This window comes from Populus nigra, chromosome 15 (assembly GCF_951802175.1).
Source record: "Populus nigra chromosome 15, ddPopNigr1.1, whole genome shotgun sequence".
Classification (NCBI taxonomy): domain Eukaryota; kingdom Viridiplantae; phylum Streptophyta; class Magnoliopsida; order Malpighiales; family Salicaceae; genus Populus; species Populus nigra.
The window spans coordinates 673,169-698,166 of record NC_084866.1 but is presented as its reverse complement, the minus strand read 5'-3'; the positions used below and the strand labels follow the sequence as shown (position 1 = coordinate 698,166).

Here is a 24,998-nt window from a genome sequence, read left to right as displayed (position 1 = left end):
AAATCCCTCGAACCCCGGAAGCGCCATACCATGAAAGATTGTGATCTTGACACCTCCATGACAAAAGAAATGCCCGCCCCATGAACCCTACATTTCCACTCCTTGTAGGACATATATCCATGTTGATTTGATATGGCTTTTCTCAATATTCTCTCCATGTAATTTGGTGTTTGTACCCATGGTGAGTGACACACACACACACACACACACACACACACACTTTGAGTCGATATATGATCTCCCAAGCCCACCAGGTGCAAATGAATGGTTTTTTATTGGATGATGATCATCCAAAGTATTAAAAAGGTTATTAAATTAATAGCCAAAAGAAAATATAGAGATAAAAAGAAAAAAAAAGAAACAAACTTCAAAAAAATAACATAGAAAACAAAAACAATATGCTACAACAAAAAATAAAAAAATCATTTAAGATATCTGATTATACCATAATTTGATGCTATTAAAAGATCTAAAAGATTATTTTTTATGGTTAGTAAATTATGTTGATAGGTTTTTGGTTTCGAAAATACTAGCTAATTTTCTGCTAGAAAGAACATTACATCCATGTCGAAAGAGTTTTCGTAGCCATCCGAAGATATGATTGAGGACCCATTAAAGCATTAGGGGGCTAGATCGAAGGGTTCTTGATCGAGAATGATGTTCATAATATATATGGGTAGTGGACACACCACTCCGGGATTTCTTGCCTAGCTTTCTGATAGCTAGGGTTTCTTTAATTTCTAGCTAGCATGATAATTAAGTAATTGCATGTCACTTTCGTTTGTAGATAGTATAATATTGTACTTGATTTGGTTCTTACTAAGTGAAACCAGGAGCTTAGAACAAAAGGATTGCTTGCTGATAAAAACAGTTTCATATCTCTGTGCATCACACAATCCTAAAATCTATGGAGCTACTAGCCTTTTCTGTTCCTTTTCTCCTTCTTTCTGCACCTACTCACAATCAGACAAAATATTGCTTGATCACAAAAGCACCACATATCTTACTTTCCATAGACTACGATAGCTATTTTAAGTAAGTTGTTAATCTCATTTTATTTTGTTCGGAATGGACGAAACATTCCATAACAATTCAAAAAACAAAACAAAATAAAATAATTTTCATTTCATTTTAAATCTTGGTCCGTTCCGGATTTTTTGGCTAAATTCTGGCATGAACGTTCCGGTTTCATTCCACATGTTTTGTTCCGCTCTTGAAAAACTATTGAATCAAATTGAATCTTGTTCAATTTAATTAATTAAATCATCCAAGTATAAAAATCTTGTTGAATATATATATATGAACAGTACAACTATAAAACGACACGCCGAAACACTCTGAAACTGAAACATTCCATTCCAATTGAAAAAATAAAACACCTACCGAAACAGAATTGACAACATTTTAAACCTTTTTCTCCTTCCTCAACCAGCTCAAACCACCAGCCCACTTCTTCGCAGTAAAAACCATGAACTTATCGAAGTGTTAAATAAATTCCCCGTCCTACAATGAACCAATAAAAAACTAAACGATTTCGACAAGATTTATTTAAATTTCTCCTCTTGATTCACAAACAAGTCTGCGCTAGGCTTTTTACATGATTCATTAACTGAGTATTCAAAACTATCCAACTTTTTCACTCGGTTACGACAGCCATTTGCATGTTTTGAGTTGGGATGTAATTACGAAAGCTTGCATGTTCTTTCATTATTGGATATAGCTGAACTAGTCATGGCTCACATGGCTAAGCCCATGTTATGTCTATTCTAAAATCTTCTTGGTCTGAGACCTTTCTAAGCCTATCAACTAATGCTTTCAAAAAAATAAAGCCCAGCAACTAGTTTTTAGCTTTGCCCAGTATGATAGTATTTGTCTTTTTTCAATTTCTTTCCTCAAAACTCTTCAATTTCTCCCTTTTTTCGTGGCCATGGAGATCTATCACTGTATATTGACAAAACAAAAAAAAAAACATTTTCTTATAAGGACATATTGACAATAATTTGAAAAGGTTAATGGGTTTGTCCTAGATTTAATCACTTCAACAGATTATTACCTAACCAAGCAAAGATTATTTCCATGCAAGCCCCCCCCCCCTTCAATACGTACGCAGTCTTTCTCACTAGTCACTTCTCTCATGTAGCACCAGACCTCGCACTCCCAAGTCGAAGACAATCGACTAAGAGCAAAGCCTAGAAGGGAAGAAAGGGAATGGAAAATATTCAGTATTTTCTTCCTTTTCTTTTCAGCTAAGAAACCCATAATTGTCAGGTTCAAAAACAAAAATGAAATGAAGATTAAAAAAAAAAGTCAACACTTTTGTTTTAGAAAAGAAAATCTATTTAAGTCATTAAAAAAAACAAGAACAACTACTAATTTATCGGCTCATATATTTTAAAGAAAAAAAACGAATGCTAAATGGTAAAAATCTTGACTAATATATTAATGCATGCAAAAAACAACAAGAATAAAAAGGAAAGTGTAGATGTGTCGGTGGAATAACAATGGATCTGAATTGGTTACTGCAATTTATTTTCACTGTCTTTGTAATAAGTTTAGGTTTGTTACACCTCGTTAAGAACACGGCGTCGAAGTATTTCGAAGCGGCTGAGAGTAACCACACTGTTATTGATCCATGTATTGTTAATCAGGCAATGGAAGCCGAAGAGGGTTTTTGTCGTTGTGTTAATTGTGGCAGTTTTGGGACTAAAAGGTGTTCTGGTTGCAAATCTGTCATTTATTGGCAAGTATTTCCATTTTGGGGGTTTTTTGATTGTTGGGTTTTCTGTTTTGGATTCTTTTGATGTCGGAAAATAATGGGTTTTTGTTGTTTTTTGGTAATTGTGTATGGTTTTGTAGCTAAATTAGTGATTTGCAGGGTAATTAATTGTGTATGGTCTTTTGAACTCTGCTTTGTGATGTTTCTCTATGGATTATCTTGTGGCTTCCCAACACAAGAAGTACAGCGTGACAAGGAAACCAATGCTAGCTATCTGTGGCATCAAGGAAACCATCAGACTCGCCTCACCTTGGAACTGAAGGGCCCGAACGCTTAATCCCTAATTAATTCACAAGTTGGTTTTCTTGCGTACTTTTATTTACTTGTTTGATAACTGTACATTCATTCTAAAGAAAGAAACGTTTAGTAAATGTTCAACGAAAAGTATACCAAATGACGGATCCATATTTTGCTTCTTCCAGTTTTCTAGCACCACGTTTGGGTGGGAGGACGTAATATAGGTAGGATGACTTGCAAGGAATTAATGGAAAGATATTGAATCTAAAATTAACGGTACAAAAATCTTCTTGAAAAAAATAAAAAACCTTAAAATATAAAAAACCATTCCTTTTGAACTCGAGCTATCAAGCCCAGGTTTAATTGCAATCAAGATACATGGACTTGGGCTTCATAACCTAAGCTCATGTTGTCACATCTAGCAAAAGTTAGGGGTGTTTGTCATGCCAGTGTCACCTACTATGTTCAAACATAACATCTATATCCAATCATTTAGGGGTGTTGATTTAGACTTTTTTATTTATTTATTAGATTGATATGTTAGTTTATTGATGTTTTAAAAGTGATTTTGAGTTAAAATGAGTTGAAAACAGGTTTTTTTTTTTATAAGAATCACATAGAGCTAATTTTATGGTCACCTCGGTGATGGCCAGATTATAGATTGTCACAGCGATGATATGTCATTTGTTTATTTTTTTCATAAAAAATAGGAACAAACAATATATTGTCTATCCTTTTAAATGAAAAAAAAAAATTACAAGCCCGAGCATGCGGGCTTGGACTTGAATGCCTAGGCGCCTAAGTTCATCCTTTCACAAGCTTAGGGTGTTGGCCCACGAGCCCACACCACTAGCCTATTTTTCAGTAAGTTTTTTTTAAGTATATTTAGGTTAACTATAAATTTATAAAAAATATATATTAAATCTAGTTGAGTTCATAACCCGGATCGCAAGTTTGAAGGGTTCAACCACAACATCTGGTCTTTTTTTTTTTTGTTTAGTTCATTTTTTGTCTCTCAATTCAAAACCTTTTGTTATCAATAATTTATTTTTTTTATTTAACTTACAACAAAAAAATAATAATTTGACCATTTGTTATCAATATTCCACTTGTTATCTAAGTCCCACACGCCTTGCATGATTTAAAAAAAAATATTTCATGCAATTTTTTTTCATGTGCTTTATTGTTATATAAATTTATTAAATGAAAAATAATCTATGAGGTAAAAAAAAGTTATTAAATCCGATAACATGTATGACTTACGTTGCGAGATTGGTTGATTAACTAACTTCACATGGTTTTTTTAAAATTGTTCTGTTTTTTTAATAATTTTGTCTTTTAATATTAAGTTAGTTGAAGATTTAGATTTTCAATTTATGTTTTTCAAGATTATCTTTTCAAGTTTTGCTTGTCAACCCGAATTGATCTAGATAGATCCAGTATGTTTCATCTTAATATTATATTAATATACAGTTGATTTTAAATTTATGATTAAAATCTATTCTTTAAAAGACATATTATTAATATGTAGACTTAATTTTTTTTTAAAAAGAAGTACTCTGATTCGCATCGTAGCGTATGCCAACGGGCTTCTCTCTCTCTCTCTCTCTCTCTCTCTCTCTCTCTCTCTCTCTCACACACACACACACACACACACACACACACACACACACACACACACACACACACACACACATTCATGGAGTGGTTAAACTATAACATCAAAAACTACCTAATCATCATTTTTCTCGTACACAATTAGCAATTTCAGCTAATCATCGTTTCTGCCATAGCAATTTCAGGCAAACATATATGGAAGAGAAATAAAGAAGCATCACTTGTGAAAGGGCTAGCGTGGATTGATTCCCAAACCTAACCAAGCGGAGTTGATTTATCCATACTTATCAAATCTAACCTGGGATTTATCAATTAGATCCTTTTAGATTAATTTATTTTAAAAAGATTAAAATAATATGAATAAAATAATTTAAAAAAAAACAAAATGGGAGGTTTTTACTTGATTACACTCCATTATCAAAAAAATAAAATAAAAAATGATAACACTGGGTCAACTGAACTCCCCATTGTCTTTATATATATATATATATATATATATATATATATATATATATATATATATATATTAAAAATGCAGTCTTTCTCACTTGTCACTTCTTTCATGTAGCACTCCCAAGTTGAAGACATTCGACTAAAAGCATAGCTTGGAAGGGAAGAAAGGGCGAAAAAAAACCAGTACTTTCTTTCTTTCTTTTCTTTTCTTTTCAGCTAAGGAATCCATCTTTGTCAAGTTCAAAAAATAAAAAATAAAAAATTCTCCACAAATTCATTTTCATCGTTTTTGAATTTAGATTTATTTAGAATATGCTAATCTAGATCATCTCAATATTAAGCACATTTTAAAAGCATATTTAAAATTACGGTAAATTATGCTATTTTTTTAATTGTAATTATAAAAATTATCACAATATTAATTATACACTAATAACCCATTAACAAATAAGGCTAATTATTAGCAAATTAGGCGATAACAAACGTACCCTAAGGCTAATTACTAGCAAATAATTAACTACCCTGCTAATCAACCCACCTTGTTTCCATGCAAAAGAAAAAAAATCCCCAAATCCCTCACACCAAAAGGGAATTAAAAAAACCCTAATAAAACACGGAACTCCAAATACAAAAGGAAACACACCCTTTCTCTCCTCTCAAAATACCTATTTTCCATGTAAAAAATAAAAAAATAAAGAAAAAAAATTCATCGCTTAATGCATGCAGAAAAGAATAAGAATAAAAAGGAAAGTGTAGATGCATGTCGGTGGAATAACAGTGGATCTGAATTGGTTACTACAATTTATTTTCACTGTCTTTATAATAGGTTTAGGTTTGTTACACCTCGTTAAGAATACGGCGTCGAAGTATTTCGAAGTCGACGCCAATTTCGAAGCGGCTGAGAGTAACCACACTGTTATTGATCCAAGTATTGTTAACCAGGCAATGGAAGCTGAAGAGGATTCTCTTCGTTGTGTTAATTGTGGCAATTCGGGGTCTAAAACGTGTTCTCGTTGCAAATCTGTGAGATATTGGTAAGTATTTGCTATTTTCTTGGGCTCTTGATTGTTGGGTTTTCTGTTTTGGATTCTTTTGATATTGGAAAATAATGGGTTTTTGTTGTTATTTTGGTGATTTATATGGTTTTACTGGTTTTGTAGCTAAATTAGTGATTTGTAGGGTAATTAATTGTGTGGTACACAATTAGTTTCTTTATGTTTTCTTGTTGCTTAATTGAAGTTATGGTTCCTTTTTTAAGGTTTTTTAGTGTTTTTGAGGTTTCTTGTTTTCTGGGTCTTGGTCAAATAGCAATCTTGTTTTGTTTCTTATGATTTTGGGAATTAATGGGTTTATGTTGTTTTTTGGGTTTTGAAGCTAAAACTGTGATTTGAAGGGTAAATAACTGCATGGCTCGATTTGTTTCTTAATGTTTTGTTGTTGCTTAATTGTAGTTATGGTTCTTTTTTGGTAGTTTTTGAGGGTTCTTGTTCTCGGGGTAAAAATGCTATTGTTTTTTGTTTTTGTTGGTTAATTGTATATGTTTTATTGTTTTGGTGGCCAAATTAGTGATTCGAGGGAGGGGCATTTGAAATTGATTAAGTTTTTATAGTGGTGAAGGTGCTCTTTTACATCTGGAAATTACCAGGGTTTTTCTTGTTCTTCTGGTTTTTGTAGGTTGTTTATGTATGGTTTAAATGGATGTGTGCTTAAATTAGTAATTGTAGGGTAATTTAATTGTATTAGAATGAATTGAGTCTTTGTTAATATTGGTTTCTAAAGCTTATAGGTGATTTTTTTTGGGGTTCATAAAACTGTGATTTTTGTGTGCTGAATGAATAGGTTTAGCTTAATTAGTGATCAGTAGGGCAAGTAGTGAACTTGATTGTGCTGGAAGGTTTGGCTTAATTATGCACATTTTAGCTTAATCAGTTATTACAGAGTAATGATCTAGCTTGTGCTAGATGGTTTGTTGGTAGAAATGCAATCTTTTTGTTTTGAAGATGGTTTTTGAATTTGGGAATTTTGCGTTTGTGTAGTTCTTTTGGTTTTGTGAGCTTAATCATTTATGGTTTTTGGTTTAACAGCTTAATTGGTGATTTGTAAGTAATTAATTGTATTATGAGTGTTGTTGTTGGTGTTTTTTTTTTTTTTAATCTGTGGGGAGAGGGTGGGGGGTTGTTTTTTATGGTTTGGTTAAAAATGTGTTATTTTGTGTTTAAGGTGTTTTCTTATGCTTAGAAACTACTGGGTTCATCCTGTTCTTTGGTTTTGTGCCTTAACCATTTGTGATGTAATTGATTTGCAATCTTAATTAGCAATTTTAGGGTAATTGATGGACTGCTAGTTACTCATGGATGATTTATTTCAAGAAGATAATATTTCTAGCGATTGGAGACAAAATTGGAAGTATAAATAGTAGGTTATGATATAATATGCTATTACTTTTTAATGATTTGATGATGAAGGTTTAATTACCTGTTTTGTGTTTTTATCTTTCCTCATAATTGGTCGTGTGTTTTTGTACTGCCTTCTACATCTAGGTTTTTTAGGTCTATTTTTAAGTTTATATTTTTGATGCATTAATTTATTTTTTTTTGGTTTGCCTATCCTTTTCAGTGAGATTTAAGTTTAATATGTGGGTTTTAGGTGCATATTTCTTTCTTTTTTCAGCATCTTAAATTATACAACTGTTCTTTTTGCCTTTGCCCCAGCTCACAGGGATGCCAAGAAGCACACTGGAAAGCAGGCCATAAGTTAAAATGCAAGGATTTCAAAGCAAACTCATCACAAACAGCAAAATCAAACTTTGGTTTTAAACCTTCAGGTGGCGGGAGCAAAAGTTTTTCTAGCATTGCACTTGTTCCTGCCAGTGGAGGTTCTAACTCTAAGCCTATAAAGAAGCCAGGAAAGGTATATGTTTTAACCTTTTTTCATTTAGTTGTTTATTTAGATTATTTAGTGAATTCTTGTTCTGCAATTAACATGCACTTCTATTCAAGGTTCTTTTCCCGTATGATGAATTCATCAAACTTTACAACTCAGACAAACCCAGATTCCCTCCCTGTGGGCTCTTAAATTGTGGAAACAGGTATGTGTTTGTGATCCTCACACCCCTTTATTTGTTCATTTGAGCAAAAACTATGCATGGGCACAGACATAAACATTTGTTAGTTGTGTTATATTTTTCACCTGGGCACATATTCTTTTTTTATTCAATTTTCCTTTTCTTTTGCTGCACAGTTGCTTTGCCAATGTGGTTCTGCAATGTCTCACTTACACTAGGCCACTTGTTGCCTACTTGTTGGAGAAAGGTCATCAAACAGAATGTAAGTTCAGAAATTGTAATTATATATGGCCCCTTTGTCCTCCTTTCTGGGGCTGGTTTGGACAATTCTTCCCTCTCACAATTTTTCATCTTTGCTTTGCAGGTAGACATAATGATTGGTGTTTTCTTTGTGAATTTCAATCCCATGTTGTAAGAGCAAGCCAAAGTGCACTTCCTTTTTCACCGATGAATATTCTGTCTCGGTTACGCAATATTGGTGGTAATCTTGGCTATGGAAGACAGGAGGATGCTCATGAGTTCATGAGGTTCTTATTACTGGCCTGCCAACTCGCTTACATATTTTCTACCCATGTTTCATCTGGTTTACATAATTTCTACCCATGTTCTTTTCTTAGATAAACACCCCCCACCCCAAAACATAGTCACACTCCAAATATAATAACAGGGAAGGATAAGTTGAAGAAAGTGATTGACTGCAGAATAAGTTGTGGTTGTGTTTGATGCTATGCCCAGTTCAATATTGTAAGCTTTTTTCTGTCTTTTCTGCAGGTTTGCTATTGATACAATGCAATCAGTTTGCCTTGATGAATTTGGTGGAGAAAAAGCTGTTGAACCTGCCTCCCAAGAGACTACAATAATTCAACACATATTTGGGGGTCGCCTCCAGTCTCAGGTCATGCATCCTGTTATACTGAAGCTGTTTGATTTTGTTCTTGTTTGTGAAAACTCCTTTTCCTCAGCTTGTATATACTGTATTGAATTCCACTGTCATGACATTATCCAGAGCTTGTCATCCTTTTCTGTCATTAGTCATTACAGATAGTAAAAAAATAAAATAAAATAGAAGTTGATGGACTCTTGAACTGAGCTGTTCTCTAGAAGTCTGATATCTGGTGCTGGTTGACATGAAACAAAAAATGGCATTCACTTTTCTGCTCCTGTTTTATACAGGAGTCACATGCAAGGAGAAAAGCTAAATGCCAATTTAGAAGTGGCTTAGAAATGTTTGCCTATCTTGATCACACCTTCTTCTACTTATTTAAAATGAAGAAAATAAAAGAAGTTTTGCATCTGAAAGACTTAACAGAGCTGAAATACCAATGCCCTCGACGAGGTTTCCCATGTACAGTAGATAGAAATAAATCCAGAGGATGTGGGAAAACTATCAGGCACTTTGATCCTTTTCTTTGTTCGAAATGTCTTTTAGAAAACTTTTGGCACTATTCTAGTAAATGCATATACCGTTTTTCTTCTTGTTAGCAGGCTTCTCACTTAGAATTGTCTAGCATGAGAAAGATTGTTTAGCAATGTGATAAATCTTTCCTTGTTGTTTTGGCATATATGCAAATATGGCTTTCTTTTATTGAAACTTTCTAAAAATGATTGGACTAGTCCTATCTTTAGATTGGGATGCTGTCCTAACATGCTTCGTCTTCTTTAGGTGATATGTACAAAGTGCAATAAGATTTCAAATCAGTTTGAGAACATGATGGATTTAACTGTTGAGATTCATGGTGATGCTGAATCCTTGGAGGAATGCCTCAATCAATTCACAGACAAAGAATGGCTCCATGGAGAAAATATGTACAAATGTGATGGGTATGGCTGCTTAATCTGTGATTTCTGAGTCCCAGAAGCTTAAATCATTTACTTTATTGTTTGCATTTCTTCACCATATTTGTTTCATTCTGCACACAATCTTTATTTATTCATTTTCTATTTTTTATTTGCCATCTTTCTTTAAAGTGACTGACTAGGAGTTCTGTCCTCTTGGATTCTTCCACCCTTGTTATAACTCTACTAGTAATTTTAAATTGTGATGAAATTTGATGGAGGTGGCTGCAATTGAAATATGAATTTTGGTATGGCTTAGACTGCATGGAAGAAGCATATGCATCTATCTTGCTCCAGCCAGTTTGGGATGTGAGTCTTGAGGAGTTGTTTTTTCCCTGGATGGTGATGGGGTTTGTTGGTTTCAGCAAATCTTTCTTCCCTTGCATTTTGAGAAAAGATAGGCAGCTAGATGGTAGATGCTGAATTCAGTCAAGTAGTGTGTTATTTTTCTTCCTAGTCATTCTTTGGTTTGGTATTATAAATATTCTCTTAAAAAAGGGGAAAAATGTGCTTATTGGTTAATTGATCTTCATTTCTGCTCTGGCACAATTAACACGGACATTACAATTGCCTCACTAAATGTTCAATGTAATCCACTCACCGCGGCCGAATATGGCTTCTGTAGATGTGTAGAATGAAAATGACTTCTTAGTTGTAAGGATGTGGTCTCTAAATATCTGCTCAAATATGGCCCTAGACCAGACAGAATGAAAGGATGATTTGTTAAGGTTTAATAATCCAACTCCAGATAGTTTGGCATGAAGTCTTGATGGTTTAATAATTGAAAGTGAAATATATCTTGCCATGGAATCTTTCCCTTTTTCATGCAAATTTTCCAATATAGTTGGAGCCCAGCAGAATTTAATAGAACAAGGATAGCAGTGAAATGGATCACAAGTCTGCACTTATTATCTTTTGACGTGTGCATCTGCTTTGATTAAGGTACAATTTTATACTGTTTATAGGTGCAATGACTATGTCAAGGCATGGAAGCGTCTTACCATTCAACGAGCTCCGAATGTTCTTACAATCGCGTTAAAGAGATTCCAGGTCAGATTTGTATACATTCTATGGTTACAGATATCTCCACCTCGTTATTACCTTTCTGAATCTAAACTACCTTTTCTATGAAAATTCATCAAGTTTGTGATATTCTAGTCCTAGAGTTTTTTTATAACTTCTGAAATTGTACGTGGACATACCTTTGCAGAGTGGGAGGTTTGGTAAACTTAACAAAAGGGTAACTTTTCCTGAGACTTTAGACCTGAGCCCCTACATGAGTGAAAAAGGAGATGGCGCAGATGTGTACAAGCTTTATGCAGTTGTTGTCCATGTTGACATGCTAAATGCATCATTTTTTGGTCATTACATCTGCTACACCAAGGATTTCCGTGGAAACTGGCACAGAATTGATGACTCTAAGGTATAAACTCACTCGCTCTGTTTGTGTGAGTGTGCATGCACATGCTTTATGCACTTCTAAATTGATCTATTAACTGTAACTTGTGAGGATTGGTAGCCTAATCTTTTTAAAATCATAATGTGAAACCTTCTTGCTTGTTTATTTAAGTCTAGTGTAAGAAATGATTTCCTGCTTTATAATATTTCTATGCCATCATTATTACAGCAAAGCAAGACAGCTAAGATGTTGCAATCTACTTGGACTTGTTTTCCTCTAACTGTGGTTTTGGCTTTTCTCAGGTTTCTAGTGTTGAATTGGATGAGGTGCTTTCTCAGGGAGCCTATATGCTTTTATACAGCAGGTATACAGTTTAGTGTCTGATGGTTATTTATGACTGCTGCAACATTTGCTTTGCTTATATATAGTATTTAGCTTGCTATAACCAGTTGTTGGCGAAGTAGATAATTCGGAGTTCATAGCCATGCGTACATTTTAAAACCATGGCATCAAAACTTGATGGTATTAGAACTTCAGGAAAATACAAGCATAAAAGGCGGATTCTAATTCTTAATTTATGTTAAAGGAATGTTGAAATTTTTGGTTTCCTTGTTGGAAACATTTATTTAAGCTTCATGACATTTGTGACGGAAGAATTGTACAGCAGAATGATACTGCGATTTGTTGATCTGAATTGGGGCATACAAGCATCTTATGTTCAAATGCAGTCCTGTTTTTTTTCCATAAATGCTTTCTGGTTGTGCTCTAAAGACTATATTTGCTTGATGTTGGGCAGGGTTTCTGTTCGACCATCATGTCTCAGAACCATTGAGCCCTCAAAGGAGCAGCAATCAATCGTGAAAGTAGAATTAGACTCCTGCACTGAGAAACCAGCTGGACACCTTTCACCAATGGAGTCAACGGATGCCACAAGTTCTGGGTTCCTAGCACCCGCACCTGAAAGTAGAAATTCTGAATTTGGAAGTGCATGTCATGAGGATGCTGTGGTAAATTTTGAGTCAAGCACAGCAGTTTCAAAGGGTGTTTCATCCTGTGAAAATGAGTCACCATCTAAAGCTGACATGAAAGACGCAGAAGATTCAGGGGTTAATCATAATTCTGAGTTATCTTCATCTGCTATGGAGGAGGATCCTAGGGACATACCAGTTGCTTTGAGTTCTGGGATTATTCATGAAGTTCCAGAGGATATGAATGGAATTGATTCCAGCTCCAGTTCCTTGATTCCAGTGGGGGTTTCTGACTTAAAGAAGGATTCCTCAACTGCACTTGATTCAGAAGCTGTTGTGATAGAGCATTCCTTGGACCATTCAGATACAGTTATGTACGAATCAGATTCTGCTGTTGCTAAGGATATCAAAGTAAATGGCAGTATTCATTCATTCTCGAACGAAGAGATTTCAACAAAACCTAATAGTTTGAAACGTCAGCCACCTTTCCATGATTCGGATGGCGAGGACACAAATGGAGCTAAAAGAGCATAAACAGTAGATAGTTGTTGATGACAATGAAGCATCATCAAAATCCCTAATCAATTGTTTATATTTTTTAAACGATCCCAATCATAGAAGGAAAATTTGTGTTGGGCATTTTTCATCTGGGGTTTCATTATTTGCAGAAATCTCGGATTCCATTTGTAACAGTTCTAGATGGGGAGCTTTGCCTTCATCTAAGAGACAGAATAGGAGGATGCCATATCATCATGAGCAGGAACTTGTTTATAGTCTACCATGTAAGTTGCTAAGAAAGTCTGGTCCAAGGTAAGCAAATGACAGGTTGATTAATGAAGAATTTACTGTTTAACTTTCTCCTCCAGGAATCTCTCTTTTTTTTTTGTTTTTTGTGTGTCAAGAACAAGTTAAAAGGGCCTTCCTGATTGAATGATGACTGATATGCATAATTGAACTGGAACTGCCTAGGATGATAGGGCTGGTTTGAGTTACGTGTGGCTATAGTAACCGTTGGCCAAACTGGGGGCCTAAGCTCAGGCCAACATTCAACCATTATACCGCCAAAAATTGTGGGGGCCTAAGCTCAGGCCAGCATTTAACCATTTTACCGCCGAAAATTGTAATTTCGAGATTTTTAACATCAAGCCTCTGATTAAATTTGATTTAGAGATTTTATTAAAATTTTATATTAGAAATTATTTTAAATGTTAAGAATTAAATTTTATTACATAAATAAAAATTAATGTTAAAACTAGTATTTTTAAAATATTTATTTACATGTTTTCTTTATCACTCTTCTCCTTTTTTTCTCCCTTTTGTCACTAGACTAATATAGAAAATAAAATAAATTTAATAATATAATATAATATTTTTTTCTAAATTCATGAATTTAATTAATTAATTAATTAATTGAATTCAAAATAAAAACTATAATTAATATTTTAATCATGTTTCTAAACATGAGACTTAACTATTTTTTCCATCCATTTTAAACACATCATCTATATTCAAAGTTGTCATGTTTTTATAAGAAATCATTTTAGTTAGTAATTTTGCTAGCATCTCCCGCTTCGTTGGATTAGACAGAACTTCCAGCTGTAACTTCTTAACTGTATTGTTTGGGCAGCGGTACAACTAAAATTTTATTTTATTTTTTATTTTAAATTAATTTTTGAAATTTTAAAATTATTTTATTTTTTATAAAAAAATATCTTGATATATTTTTTTAATGAAAAAATATTATTATTATTATTATCCCAAACACCCTTTAAATTACTAAGCATGAGAAGTAGCTATGAAAACTGACCTTAACATAGTATTCGTTTGATATTGTAATATGGTGCGGTTAAAAATATTTTTAAATTGATTATAATTTTAAAAGTTATTTGATTTTTATTAATTAAATCTACTTTTCATTTTAAATTATGGTAAAAACTGGAGTTTGAAAGAAAACTATAATTTGTAGGTTTTTTAATTTTTTTCAAATTATTTTCTTAAAACTTATCAGAATATTAAACACAAACTAAAACGTGTTTGGTATTGTAGTAACTTATGTTTTTTATCCAATCAGAAAAAAAATCATTTGTTTATAAAATAGTTTCTTTTTTTTTACTAGATCTCATGTATAATTACGTTTCAAATATTAATTTTATAAAAATTAAAAGAAGTTGTTTTTTATTCTTGAAAATCTACTTTTCATAAAGTAATTTTAGCCAAACATATTTTTTTAATTATAAATAAAAATATTTGTTTTAAATTTAATTTTTTAAATCAATCACAATAACAAACATATATTATCTTGTTTTATGGTAATAAAATATTTTAAAAAAATATATTTCACTTTAAAATTCATTAAAATATTTTTATTTTATTTTTAACATTTATACATTAAAATTATATAAAAAAAATTATCATTCTTTAAACACAATACAAAACAAACATTACATAATAATTACAGTAATGGTGCGCTATTTATTAGAGTGGATCCAATAATGATGTGATTAGGTAGCGGTTGACATTGTAGACCGTTTATCTTGAAAATGATAAGTGTGGAAGATAGGTTGGAACCAGCAACAAAGCAAAACCATGTCTCATCTGATGGCGATTTCTCCCGTGGGTGTTGCCAGCTGTTTGTCTATCCCTTTCCTTGACATGTTATTTTATCAACAAATCCCTCACTCCACATCTCTCTCTTCCAAACCCTCCATTATTTTTTTATGGGTTTTCCACTCCAGCAAAACCACTCACTAAAACCTCTCACTTGATCCAAGAAAAAAGATTCTTTTTTTTTTGTTACTGTGATGTAAAAAAAATTGTTTTTACCAAGGTGGTTGTTTTTTAATGATGTCCCAGATTCCTTTTATGTTTTCTTTTTATACGTGCTTCTCTAATTTGATGCTTTTTGTTTGATTATTTTGTAGGGTTTTGTTTTCTTTGTTATTTTTTATAAAATTCTGGGTTTTGTTTGGTTCTATTGACAGCAATGGAGAATCGCAGTGAAGCAGAATCAAGTCCTTTTAAGAGGTTTTTTTTATATTATTGTATTATTGAGTTCTTAATTCGAAGCCCATTAATTAATGCGTGTAATCCTTAATCACATTTTGTTATCTGATTGATTTGTTTGAATGCATGTTAGTGATGATTGTGTGTGAATGAATGGATGTAGTTTGGTTGCGGCTGTATCATATGGGATTGCTTCAATGGCTATGGTTTTTATCAATAAGGCCATTTTGATGCAATATGGTCACTCAATGACCCTTCTCACTCTGCAGGTATTGAACTTTTCAAAAATGTAATACACCCTTTTGTTTACTGTATTGTTATTTGGAAAAAAAAATCAGGGCTAATGTTGTATCGTGGATATTTGTGGGATCCACATGATGATGAGTACTGAAGATTTTTAGGCTTTTTGTTGTTGTTGTTGTTGTTGTTGTTCTAATGTGTGTTTTCGGTGATTATGATTACTGATAATGGATGCTGCAATTGGTTGGTTGGTTGGATTAGCAACTGGCGACAGCATTGCTTATACATTTTGGTAGGCAAATGGGGTATACGAGATCAAGGGGAGTAGATATGCAAACAGCTAAAAAACTTCTCCCGGTTTCACTATTCTACAATGCTAATGTGGCATTTGCTTTGGCTAGCTTGAAAGGAGTTAATATTCCTATGTATATTGCAATAAAGAGACTCACACCACTTGCGGTACTTATAGCTGGATTTTCTTCAAGAAAGGGAAAACCTACAACACAGGTTTGCGCTGCCACTTATTAAACCACTTTGCACTTATATAGTTACGTGTTCTTTTGTAATGTATTTAGATATACATGGGACTCTGTTTTGCCTATTGTTTTATTTATATGCTGTTGTTTTAAATTTGTTCTTAGTCGAATGATTATATTTAATGATATTGACGGAATGATCCATAATTCACATTTCTGGCTCCAATTCAGGCAGTGCCACCTGTGTTGATTTTTTAATTTTATAAATGAAAAAGGAAGCTCGCTGTTCAACTAGCAGATATCTGTTGCTGAAAGACCAATTGTTATGTTATATACACACAATTTAGTTATCAACCCACTGAATCCTTGACAAGGCATCTTTGTGACTAGAGATCTTGAATATGTGAAGTTCCTTCAAATTATTGACACATTTACATGTTTCAGGTTACTCTCTCTGTGCTATTAATTGCTGCTGGAGTTATTATAGCAGCACTTGGAGATTTTTCTTTTGACCTTTGGGGTTACAGCATGGCCCTTACTTCTGTTTTCTTTCAGGTTTGCTAGTAATTCCTTAATTGCTTAGGGATGTGAATAATGAAGCACGATGGTTCCTTCTCATTGTTAACTAATAGCAGTTGTGCTTTGGAACTGCAGACAATGTACCTTGTGTTAGTTGAAAGATCTGGTGCAGAGGATGGCCTCTCTTCTATTGAGATAATGTTCTATAACAGTTTTCTTTCTCTTCCATTCTTGATGTTTCTCATCATAGCAACAGGAGAATTTCCAAACTCTCTAGCATTATTGTTTGCAAAGGTTAGAATCTTAACCCCTCTTATTTAGACTCAGTTGTTGATTGTGCTAGGAAAATATGGCATGCTGATGTTCTGAAGCCTATTCTCAGCATGATAGCATGCTATTCTTGTGTAATTGCATATGCTCTTCTCCTGATTGTTTACAAATGGAACTTTGATCTAATAATTGATGCTCAAAACGTTTAACATTTCAAAGTTTTATATGAGAGTTTGGGCTTTTCTGTCAGGGAGTTAACATCATCGAATTCCAGTCTAATATATTTTGCATAGGGGATTATACATTACCTGGAAAATTCTGTGTTCCACTTAACACATCAGTTTTTCATGTCAATTGTACAACATCATTGGTCAAACATGTTTCAGAGAGCAGTCAGTTATGTAAGTTTCAATCATTGTCCTTCCAGTTGGTATCCCCACTGAAAAGGATTGAATGGTTTTAAGCCACATTCAATTAGAGTCCTGTATTTCATATTTTTCAATTTGGGATTGTTGATTTATGTCTTCAGTGTTAGCCTGATTACTGAAATCAGGACAACATAAAACTTGGTCATTTCAGGATAACATTTTTAATATCTAAGAACTCATTTTCTTACGAGGGCAGTGCAAGGGTAAGGGTATTCATCATGTCTTATGAATACCAAGTCTGACGGTGGGGTGAGGGTATTGATTGTATCTTGTAATCCAAAATTGGATTCATGTAATGAACAATCTTGAAACCTTGACCTCACGTACTTGTGCTAAATTTAAGTGCCAAAGTTATTATTGATCATATTCCATTTATATTCCCGTCTCAGTTTAAGTCCTTTGAAAGTTATAGCATTATTATCCGGTGCATCATGCCCTATTCAATCATTAGATTTTTATCGTGCTTCAAGGTGCCATCATCTAGTGTATCCATGAAACTCTAGGCTTCCCCATGCATGGCCTTCTCTTAAGTCTGAAATATTGTTTTGCCTCTTGATATGGTATGTGTCCTGGTAAATCTTTCTAACCTGATCATCTAATTTGCTGTGAAACAAATTGAATGGCAATCAAAACATCTATAAAGTGCAGTGACAGTTCAAATTTTCTTTTTCCTCTACAAAGTGCAGCACTTTGCGCTCATGTGCAGTTTATTTAGAATTGGTTTCTAACCTGAAATCTGTTTTTTATTGCAGAGTAATTCTTTATCATTTTTGGTGATCCTCGTTATTTCTTTAGTAATGGGCATAGTTCTCAACTTCACCATGTTCCTGTGTACCATAGTCAACTCAGCTCTAACAACAACCATCGTGGGAGTTCTCAAAGGTGTTGGGTCCACGGTATGTGCATATAACCCTTGTTGCTTTTGTCTTTGTAGAGAACCTACAAGAAGAAATGAAAAAACTTGAAATTTTAACAATTAAACCAATTTGTTTTGGTTTTTTCCATTACCCTTTTGTTTTCCTAGCTTCTCAATAATTGAACTGAACCTGCATCATTAGTTACATTTTAATAAAATGTAAAAGTGCATTAAGTTTCCTTTTCCTTTGCTGCTCAGACCCTTGGTTTTGTCGTACTGGGTGGCGTGGAAGTCCATGCTTTGAATGTGACTGGATTGGTTATCAACACAACTGGTGGGGTGTGGTACTCATATGCCAAATACCAGCAGAAGATGAGCAAACCTCCAAGGCAAGTATCAGATGTAGAGGCACATCACAAATAGGTCTGCTTTGGAGGATCACCAACGGTGATGAATTGCTGCTTCAGGCAGTTCCTTGTCTGATTTTTGTCAATTTCCCTACACTGTAATCATTCACAATGATCTCATAGTAACAACCAAAAGGGGTGAAAAATGAAGTACAGCAATATTTTTATGTTGTTAAAGAATATTCAATTCTATAGCATGTCCTTGCTACAGGCTCTTGATTTCAGTGAGAAAATGTCACGATCGAAATGATTGATGCTGTCGGCTGATTTAGATTGGATTATTGTGCTTGAAATTGATATTCTAGCCGCAGTATGTTGTTCAAAGCATTTTAATTCTGTGAAATGAAAAGCTTCTCTTAGCTCATTTACTTTCTACTCTGTAATGGCATTATGTCTGATTCTCAGTTGCCATGGATGGTTCTTGTCCAGAGCTGGCGAAAATGATATGACCTAATCTACTTCTGTGATTGTCTGGAGACAATTCGTCATGATAATGCAAATCCTGGAGTTAAACTGAGACGCCAGAGTTCCTCAACACTCATCCCATACTAAGATCTGTCCACTCAGCTGGAATGGTCTCCGCTCTTAACCCCCTTAGAAGGGCACACAATAAATGGTACATTCAGGTGAATAATCATGACAGAAAGTGAGAGACCTTATTCGCTGCCATAGGCAAAATGAATCCACCCCAGTTTAAGAAAACATCTTCTCATCAGTCCAATCAAGTGTAAATCATTGTTCATACCAATTTTCTCTGACTTGATCCATTGCTCCTTGTCTCAACTCTCTCAATTGTCTCTTTCATGGATGATTAATTTTGAAGTCTCGAGTGTTTTCATTTCTTTCCCTAGCATTTGGACGGGACGGTACTCAACTACTCGAGCTAGTTGTTCGCAATATCCTTAATCTAATCAAAATAATGCCATTCACATCTGCATTAGAGATTCCTGAGGAATCATTACATTATAACATGACCCTAGGAGTCTTGTAGAGCTTGAGCAATCATTTCAAAGTTCGAAAAAGCCGTTCGTTCTTTTCCTTTTTTCAGTAGATTAGATATTCATCACCGTTTCGTGATGCATAGAAAAATATGGCAATGGAATGTGGGTGGGACATACAATGCCCATAGGACAAATATGGTTTCGCCATAACTCTTCCGCCTAATGAAAGCTGGCCATAGCTTGGTGATAACTGGTGGTATCCATGGATGGTTCAGCAAGAAGTGGACCTTCTGTTGTTGGAGGTTACTCAACATTGAATAGCAACCGAACATGATTTCAAGAATCGTACTGGAAAATGTTCTGCTATTACTACACATTTCCCACCGTTTCTTTATGAGTCCCTCTTCGACTTCTTTTCAACTTGAAAAACGAATTCCTCTGACAACATTTTAGGGATTTAGGGTTCATTAGCTCAAGCTTAAAATCCACCATCCCCAAACTATTGAAAAAAAAAAAAAACAGAGACGATTCCATCCTTTATCTCCATACTTTCCCTCTACCTTTACCTTCCGTCCTAACCTAAGTTTTAACTTTTAACCCTAACAGACAATCATGGAGCACATCATATGAGGACAACCCCCCACCCCCATATCCCTCCAACGTCCCCCATATCCCTCCAACGTCATGTTCATAATAAAATCTAAGCACATGGTATTGTTTTTATTTTTATTTTTTTTTGTCACTGTCTTTGATCAAACCAATATGACCTGGTCCATGTTGGCATGCATAATAGAGGACCAAATCTTCCATCAATATAGCATGTTTGCTAACGCGATATAAATTATGTTTTTTTAAAATAAAATAATTTTTAAAAAATAAAAAAATATCATTTTAATATATTTTTAAATAAAAAATATTTTAAACCATAATACACGATCAAACACACCGTTTAAACAGTCCCACTAGAAAACATTTGAGATGAATTGACTGAAGGGAAGATGTAAACTCCAAAGTGGATGGGTCCATGTATAATCTGCCTTGTTATACCAATTGAGGCCGCCGGGGAAGGAAAAAAAGAGGGCTCATGGGGCAAATTGTGGTGGGCAAGTGGGGCATTTCCTGTGGCTGTGGGTTGGTGTCCCTTCGCTTGTAGGACTTTAAATCTCCATCTTCCCTTTATTTATGGCTTCCAAAATTGTGCTTTAGCCTTTACTTTAGGGATGGCTACTGGTAGTGCCAAATGCCAAAACCAAATCTCTGTAATTAGATTTATTTTTCATTATTATTAAATCCAGGGTACTAAATAAATTTTAAAACTTATTAATTTGATTTTAAATAAGCTAGGTGCTAGCCTGAATTTTCAAGTCTAGCAATGCCTGATTTTTTTTTAATTTTACATTTTTTTTAATGAAAATCATACTTTTATATGTGTTTCTTTAAATAATTTTTTAATTCATATTTAAATTAATACACCTTCTCTCTAAATTATATTTTTTAAATTTAGCTTTTTTTAAACCATGGTTGTTTTTAATTATTTTGTATGTATTTAATTTTTTAAAAAATTATTCTAATTCATTTATGTTTTTTTATATTTTATATAATTAAAATTTATGTTTAGAATAACATTTCTCTATATAAATTTTTTTAAAAAATCCAATCTAATTTATGTATCAAAATTGATTAAATTCTGAATTAACCTATCAATTCGGTTAAGTTTAATACATATTTATTTGGTTCAAAACCTTCCAAATACCTTGTTAAAATCATGTTACAATGTCGGTGCATAAACATTGATCTAAAACACAACTACATTTATAAAAATAAATAAATAAATAAATAAATTTCTTCACTACCAACAATGGCAATCACAAAGTAAGAAGACGAGAAGTCGTCTTTGAGAGTGATATCACAATTAATAGCAATGGCTTCAAATCTCCATCCTTGTAGATGTCACGTCTCAATGGTTGTACGTATTGTGTCATGTTACCCTCGTGATGTTACCGTCGTCGTTTGATTTTCTTTTTCATGATTAAGATTTGAGATGTTGGATTACAGCAAGAACAAATAATTTATCATTCCCTTCTTCTTCTTCATTACTTACACAATAAAAAAAAAAAAATTAGGGTTCTTCGTGTATTTATATTTTGGGTGAAGGAGTGAACACTTTGCTTTATTTTCATAATTCAAGAAATTGGGCAGTTTTAGTGAGTATTTGTTTGTGAGTTATAACATGCTTTTCAGATTATTATTTTTTTGTATGAAATTGATAATTTTTAGATTTTTTTTTAGTAATTTTAATGTGTTTATGTTAAAACTAAAAAAAAATTTAAAAATTATTTTAATATATTTTAAATTAAAAATATTTTTATCCCCCGTCTAAAGAGGATGTAATCATAAATGAGATTATGTTATCTTAATTATTTTCGATTGCAAAAGAAGTAGATAATAATGAACAAATAAGTAAATTTTCAAATTTTCAATATATTTATATATTATAATATTTAATTATTAAAAATTTAAATATATTTTTAATTAAAAAACACAGTGGATGAATTATCAAACACACAAATACATAGTTTTCTATGCATTTTCAATCCAATATCTTAATTATGTGATCCAAATCCAACGCTGACTCTGCCTTGACCTCATTAATTTCCCTAATAATAATTAATGAAAACCAATGCATTGGGATAAGCCCAGATGCAATCAGATATTTTCCTTCTTTTTCCTAATATTTTTCTACTTCTGCATTTATTATCCCATCGGTGTGTGTGTGTCTGTGTGTAGAATTTGGAAGGCTTACAGCAGAGTGTCTGTGAGAGGATCCTCCTTGCTTCTCCAGCTCACTGTGATCCTCCTTGCTTCTCCAGCTCACTGCGCTGAGTTTCTCGAGCTCACATGCATGCTGCTGCATAGACAGATCCACAAATAATTGATAAGTTCCAACCAAGCAAGCAGAAAATAAACCAAAATATGGGATGCTTTTATTTTTTCTTATTATACTCTCAAATGACTTGTCATTTGAGCATTTATATTATGAAAAATGAAGAGGTGGGTTGAGTTCTATTTCATTTCGAATTTGAATTCTGAAATAATTTGTAAAAAAATATTTTTTATATATAAACAACATGTTTAAAATCCAATTAAATTCATGGAAAGTTACAAACCTCACTATGAAATAGTGCACCAACACGTCTTTACCAACATTATCAAGACTTTAGGCTATCCGAACACATGCTTCGTGCAAAGGTTGAATTCTCTCTAGAAAACATTTTCATTTTCTTAGTATAGGGTTTTTATTTTTAACTATATGTATTCTTTCAGAGCAGTCTGGGCTAATGAAGCATGGAGATTATATTGGAATTGGGACCTCAAAGAAACTTGAACATTTATTACTTGGATCAGATTCATGATAATTTATTTATCATATTACACACACAATCAAGGGAAAAAATAAATTAATTTTACTAAATTTCAAAGGAACAACATTAGATATATCCGTGTTTGGTTATTATTCTATGATAAAAAAAAATGTATACAATGATGATAGAAATATATTTGATTAGAAAAATAAATATGAAATAATTTATTTGTCTAGGCTATCTACATTTTTTTTTATCCCACGATAATAATTAAAGGTTAATTTGTGATTGCTTAACAATGTGTCAAAAAATTAGTGCATAATGTCGATGGCATTTTGGATCAAGCACTAACGCTAAAGACAAAGAAATCTACTGAGAGAGTTTATTTATCGGCAAAGAAGCCACAAGAGAAAACGGGCTGTGTAAGTTGTTGGCTGGCATTATTGAATCTTCCAAAGGCCAAGGTTCTTCAAAATCAAAAAAAAAAAAAAAAGAATTGTGAAAGAGGAGAGAAAAGAGTTCTTGACCTTCTCTATAAGCAAAGTTGACAATTTTTTTACCCCTCGATAATTAATGCTAGACATTTTGTCCATTTAGCAAGTTTAGAATAAATTAGTGTAATTGATTAATTTTATAGACCACCATCGAAACCTAGTTCAACCCTATAAATTTGATTACCAATCTCAATACTTGATTCACTAAACTAAATAGAAATAAGTAAAATTACCATAAAAAAATATTTTTTCTAAACTAAACATGAAGTAAAAAAAACTAAGAAAAATAATTTTTCCATAAATAAATTCAAAATGTGGAACCAAAACCCTAATCTATTATCTGTTGAGTTTTCTGAGTAGATCTGGCTTGGAGGTGGGTGGCATTTGATTATTGTTGGGTCCTCAATACTGTATTGATAAGCCCAAAAACTCCTATTAACTACCCTAACAACATGTTATTTCTCAAATGTCAAAGCCCTTTAATATGCCTTCAAAATTGTTCGCAAAGATAACAAACATAACATGTCTTAGATCTACTGCGGTAAAATGCTTTGATATCTCGATACCAAATGTTATTTCATTTATGCCAAGTCATTAGTATGATTGTTAATAAATTTACCTCATTGTCTCAATATGTGAAGTTGTTAGTATAGGGTTTGCATATAGATAAAAGGAAAAAAAAAATACTCCTTTATCTTATCCTAGTCACTGATTCTCAATTTTCCTTGTCTCTTTCATGATCTCTTTAATTACTTTCATTGGGCAGAAGATCGATCCTTCAATATAATCATAATCAATTTCAACCTCATTTGTTCTGGAACCTTTTTATAGTAAAAAACTTGTTCAATCAATTAATGAAATCTTCTTCCCGTACAGTTCCTGCAAATTCAGGGATTTTGATATTAAATTCAAAATCTCAAGCTCTTTTTTTTTTTTGTCAATAAATAGGATTTCTACTTTACTCTTTCTTCTGAATGGATTCATGGTGCTGCCCAGCGATCCATGATCACTTTCCTCCTTACTCTGTTCCTATAGGTCTCTATATTCTAACGAACGAGTAAACATTGTGATCTGCCTCTATATATCTTCTATCACAAGCCCCTGGACATTTCTTTGCAAGGGGAGAACCCCCTCATCACTTCATTGACTATGCCTTACTCTGCAACCTCTTTCTACCATAGTTGTTAGCAACACATAACAAGCAAAAACATATCCACGGGATTGCAACATACAACGAGCAATAACCCTAGATTGTTGGACTCTAATACCAACACAGATAGAAACATAAACAATAGAACAATAGTAAGAGAAAACAAATTAATAGATGAAATAATGTAGAACACAAGAATCTTAATTCATAGTTTTTTTGCTTAAGAGAAAACTCTATCATGGTCTACCTTTTAAGAGGTTTACAACACCCTAAATAAACCAAAAAACCAACCTAAACAAACTAAGAAACCTAAAAATAAAGGAAAAATAATAAAAATCCTAAACAAATTAGGAAAAAAAAAATTATCAATTGTAATACTTGATTTCCTAAACTAAATAGAAAAAAGTAAAAGCACCATAAAAATATATTTTCCTCAACTAAATAAGAAATAATAATAACTAAGAAAAATAATTTTATTCTAAAAATCCTCTTGCATCACCTT

At 33.0% G+C, this 24,998-nt stretch overlaps 2 protein-coding genes across 5 annotated transcripts; both read left to right on the top strand.

The window, feature by feature from the left end:
* The first annotated feature begins 5,626 nt into the window (after window positions 1–5,626).
* On the top strand, window positions 5,627–13,215 carry LOC133674610 (ubiquitin carboxyl-terminal hydrolase 18-like). The gene is made up of 11 exons (XM_062095821.1): window positions 5,627–6,117; window positions 7,795–7,993; window positions 8,083–8,171; window positions 8,324–8,409; window positions 8,512–8,674; window positions 8,919–9,042; window positions 9,811–9,968; window positions 10,949–11,033; window positions 11,194–11,406; window positions 11,685–11,746; window positions 12,179–13,215. The coding sequence occupies exons 1-11, from the start codon at window positions 5,840–5,842 to the stop codon at window positions 12,882–12,884; spliced, it is 2,163 nt and encodes a 720-aa protein (XP_061951805.1). The 5' UTR covers window positions 5,627–5,839; the 3' UTR covers window positions 12,885–13,215.
* A 1,660-nt stretch (window positions 13,216–14,875) lies between these two features.
* LOC133674764 (UDP-galactose/UDP-glucose transporter 7-like) lies at window positions 14,876–18,913 on the top strand. Of its 4 annotated transcripts, none has more exons than XM_062095988.1 (8): window positions 14,876–14,963; window positions 15,332–15,374; window positions 15,517–15,622; window positions 15,855–16,100; window positions 16,514–16,624; window positions 16,724–16,882; window positions 18,039–18,182; window positions 18,401–18,913. In XM_062095988.1, exons 1-8 carry the CDS (start codon window positions 14,891–14,893, stop codon window positions 18,563–18,565), a joined length of 1,047 nt encoding a protein of 348 aa, XP_061951972.1. In that variant the 5' UTR covers window positions 14,876–14,890; the 3' UTR covers window positions 18,566–18,913. The 4 variants fall into 4 exon arrangements, with proteins under 4 accessions (XP_061951972.1, XP_061951974.1, XP_061951973.1 ...); XM_062095990.1 differs by lacking the exon at window positions 14,876–14,963 and adding an exon at window positions 14,978–15,177; XM_062095989.1 differs by lacking the exon at window positions 14,876–14,963 and adding an exon at window positions 14,978–15,177 and having other exon boundaries at window positions 15,272–15,374.
* The last annotated feature ends 6,085 nt before the right edge of the window (window positions 18,914–24,998 follow it).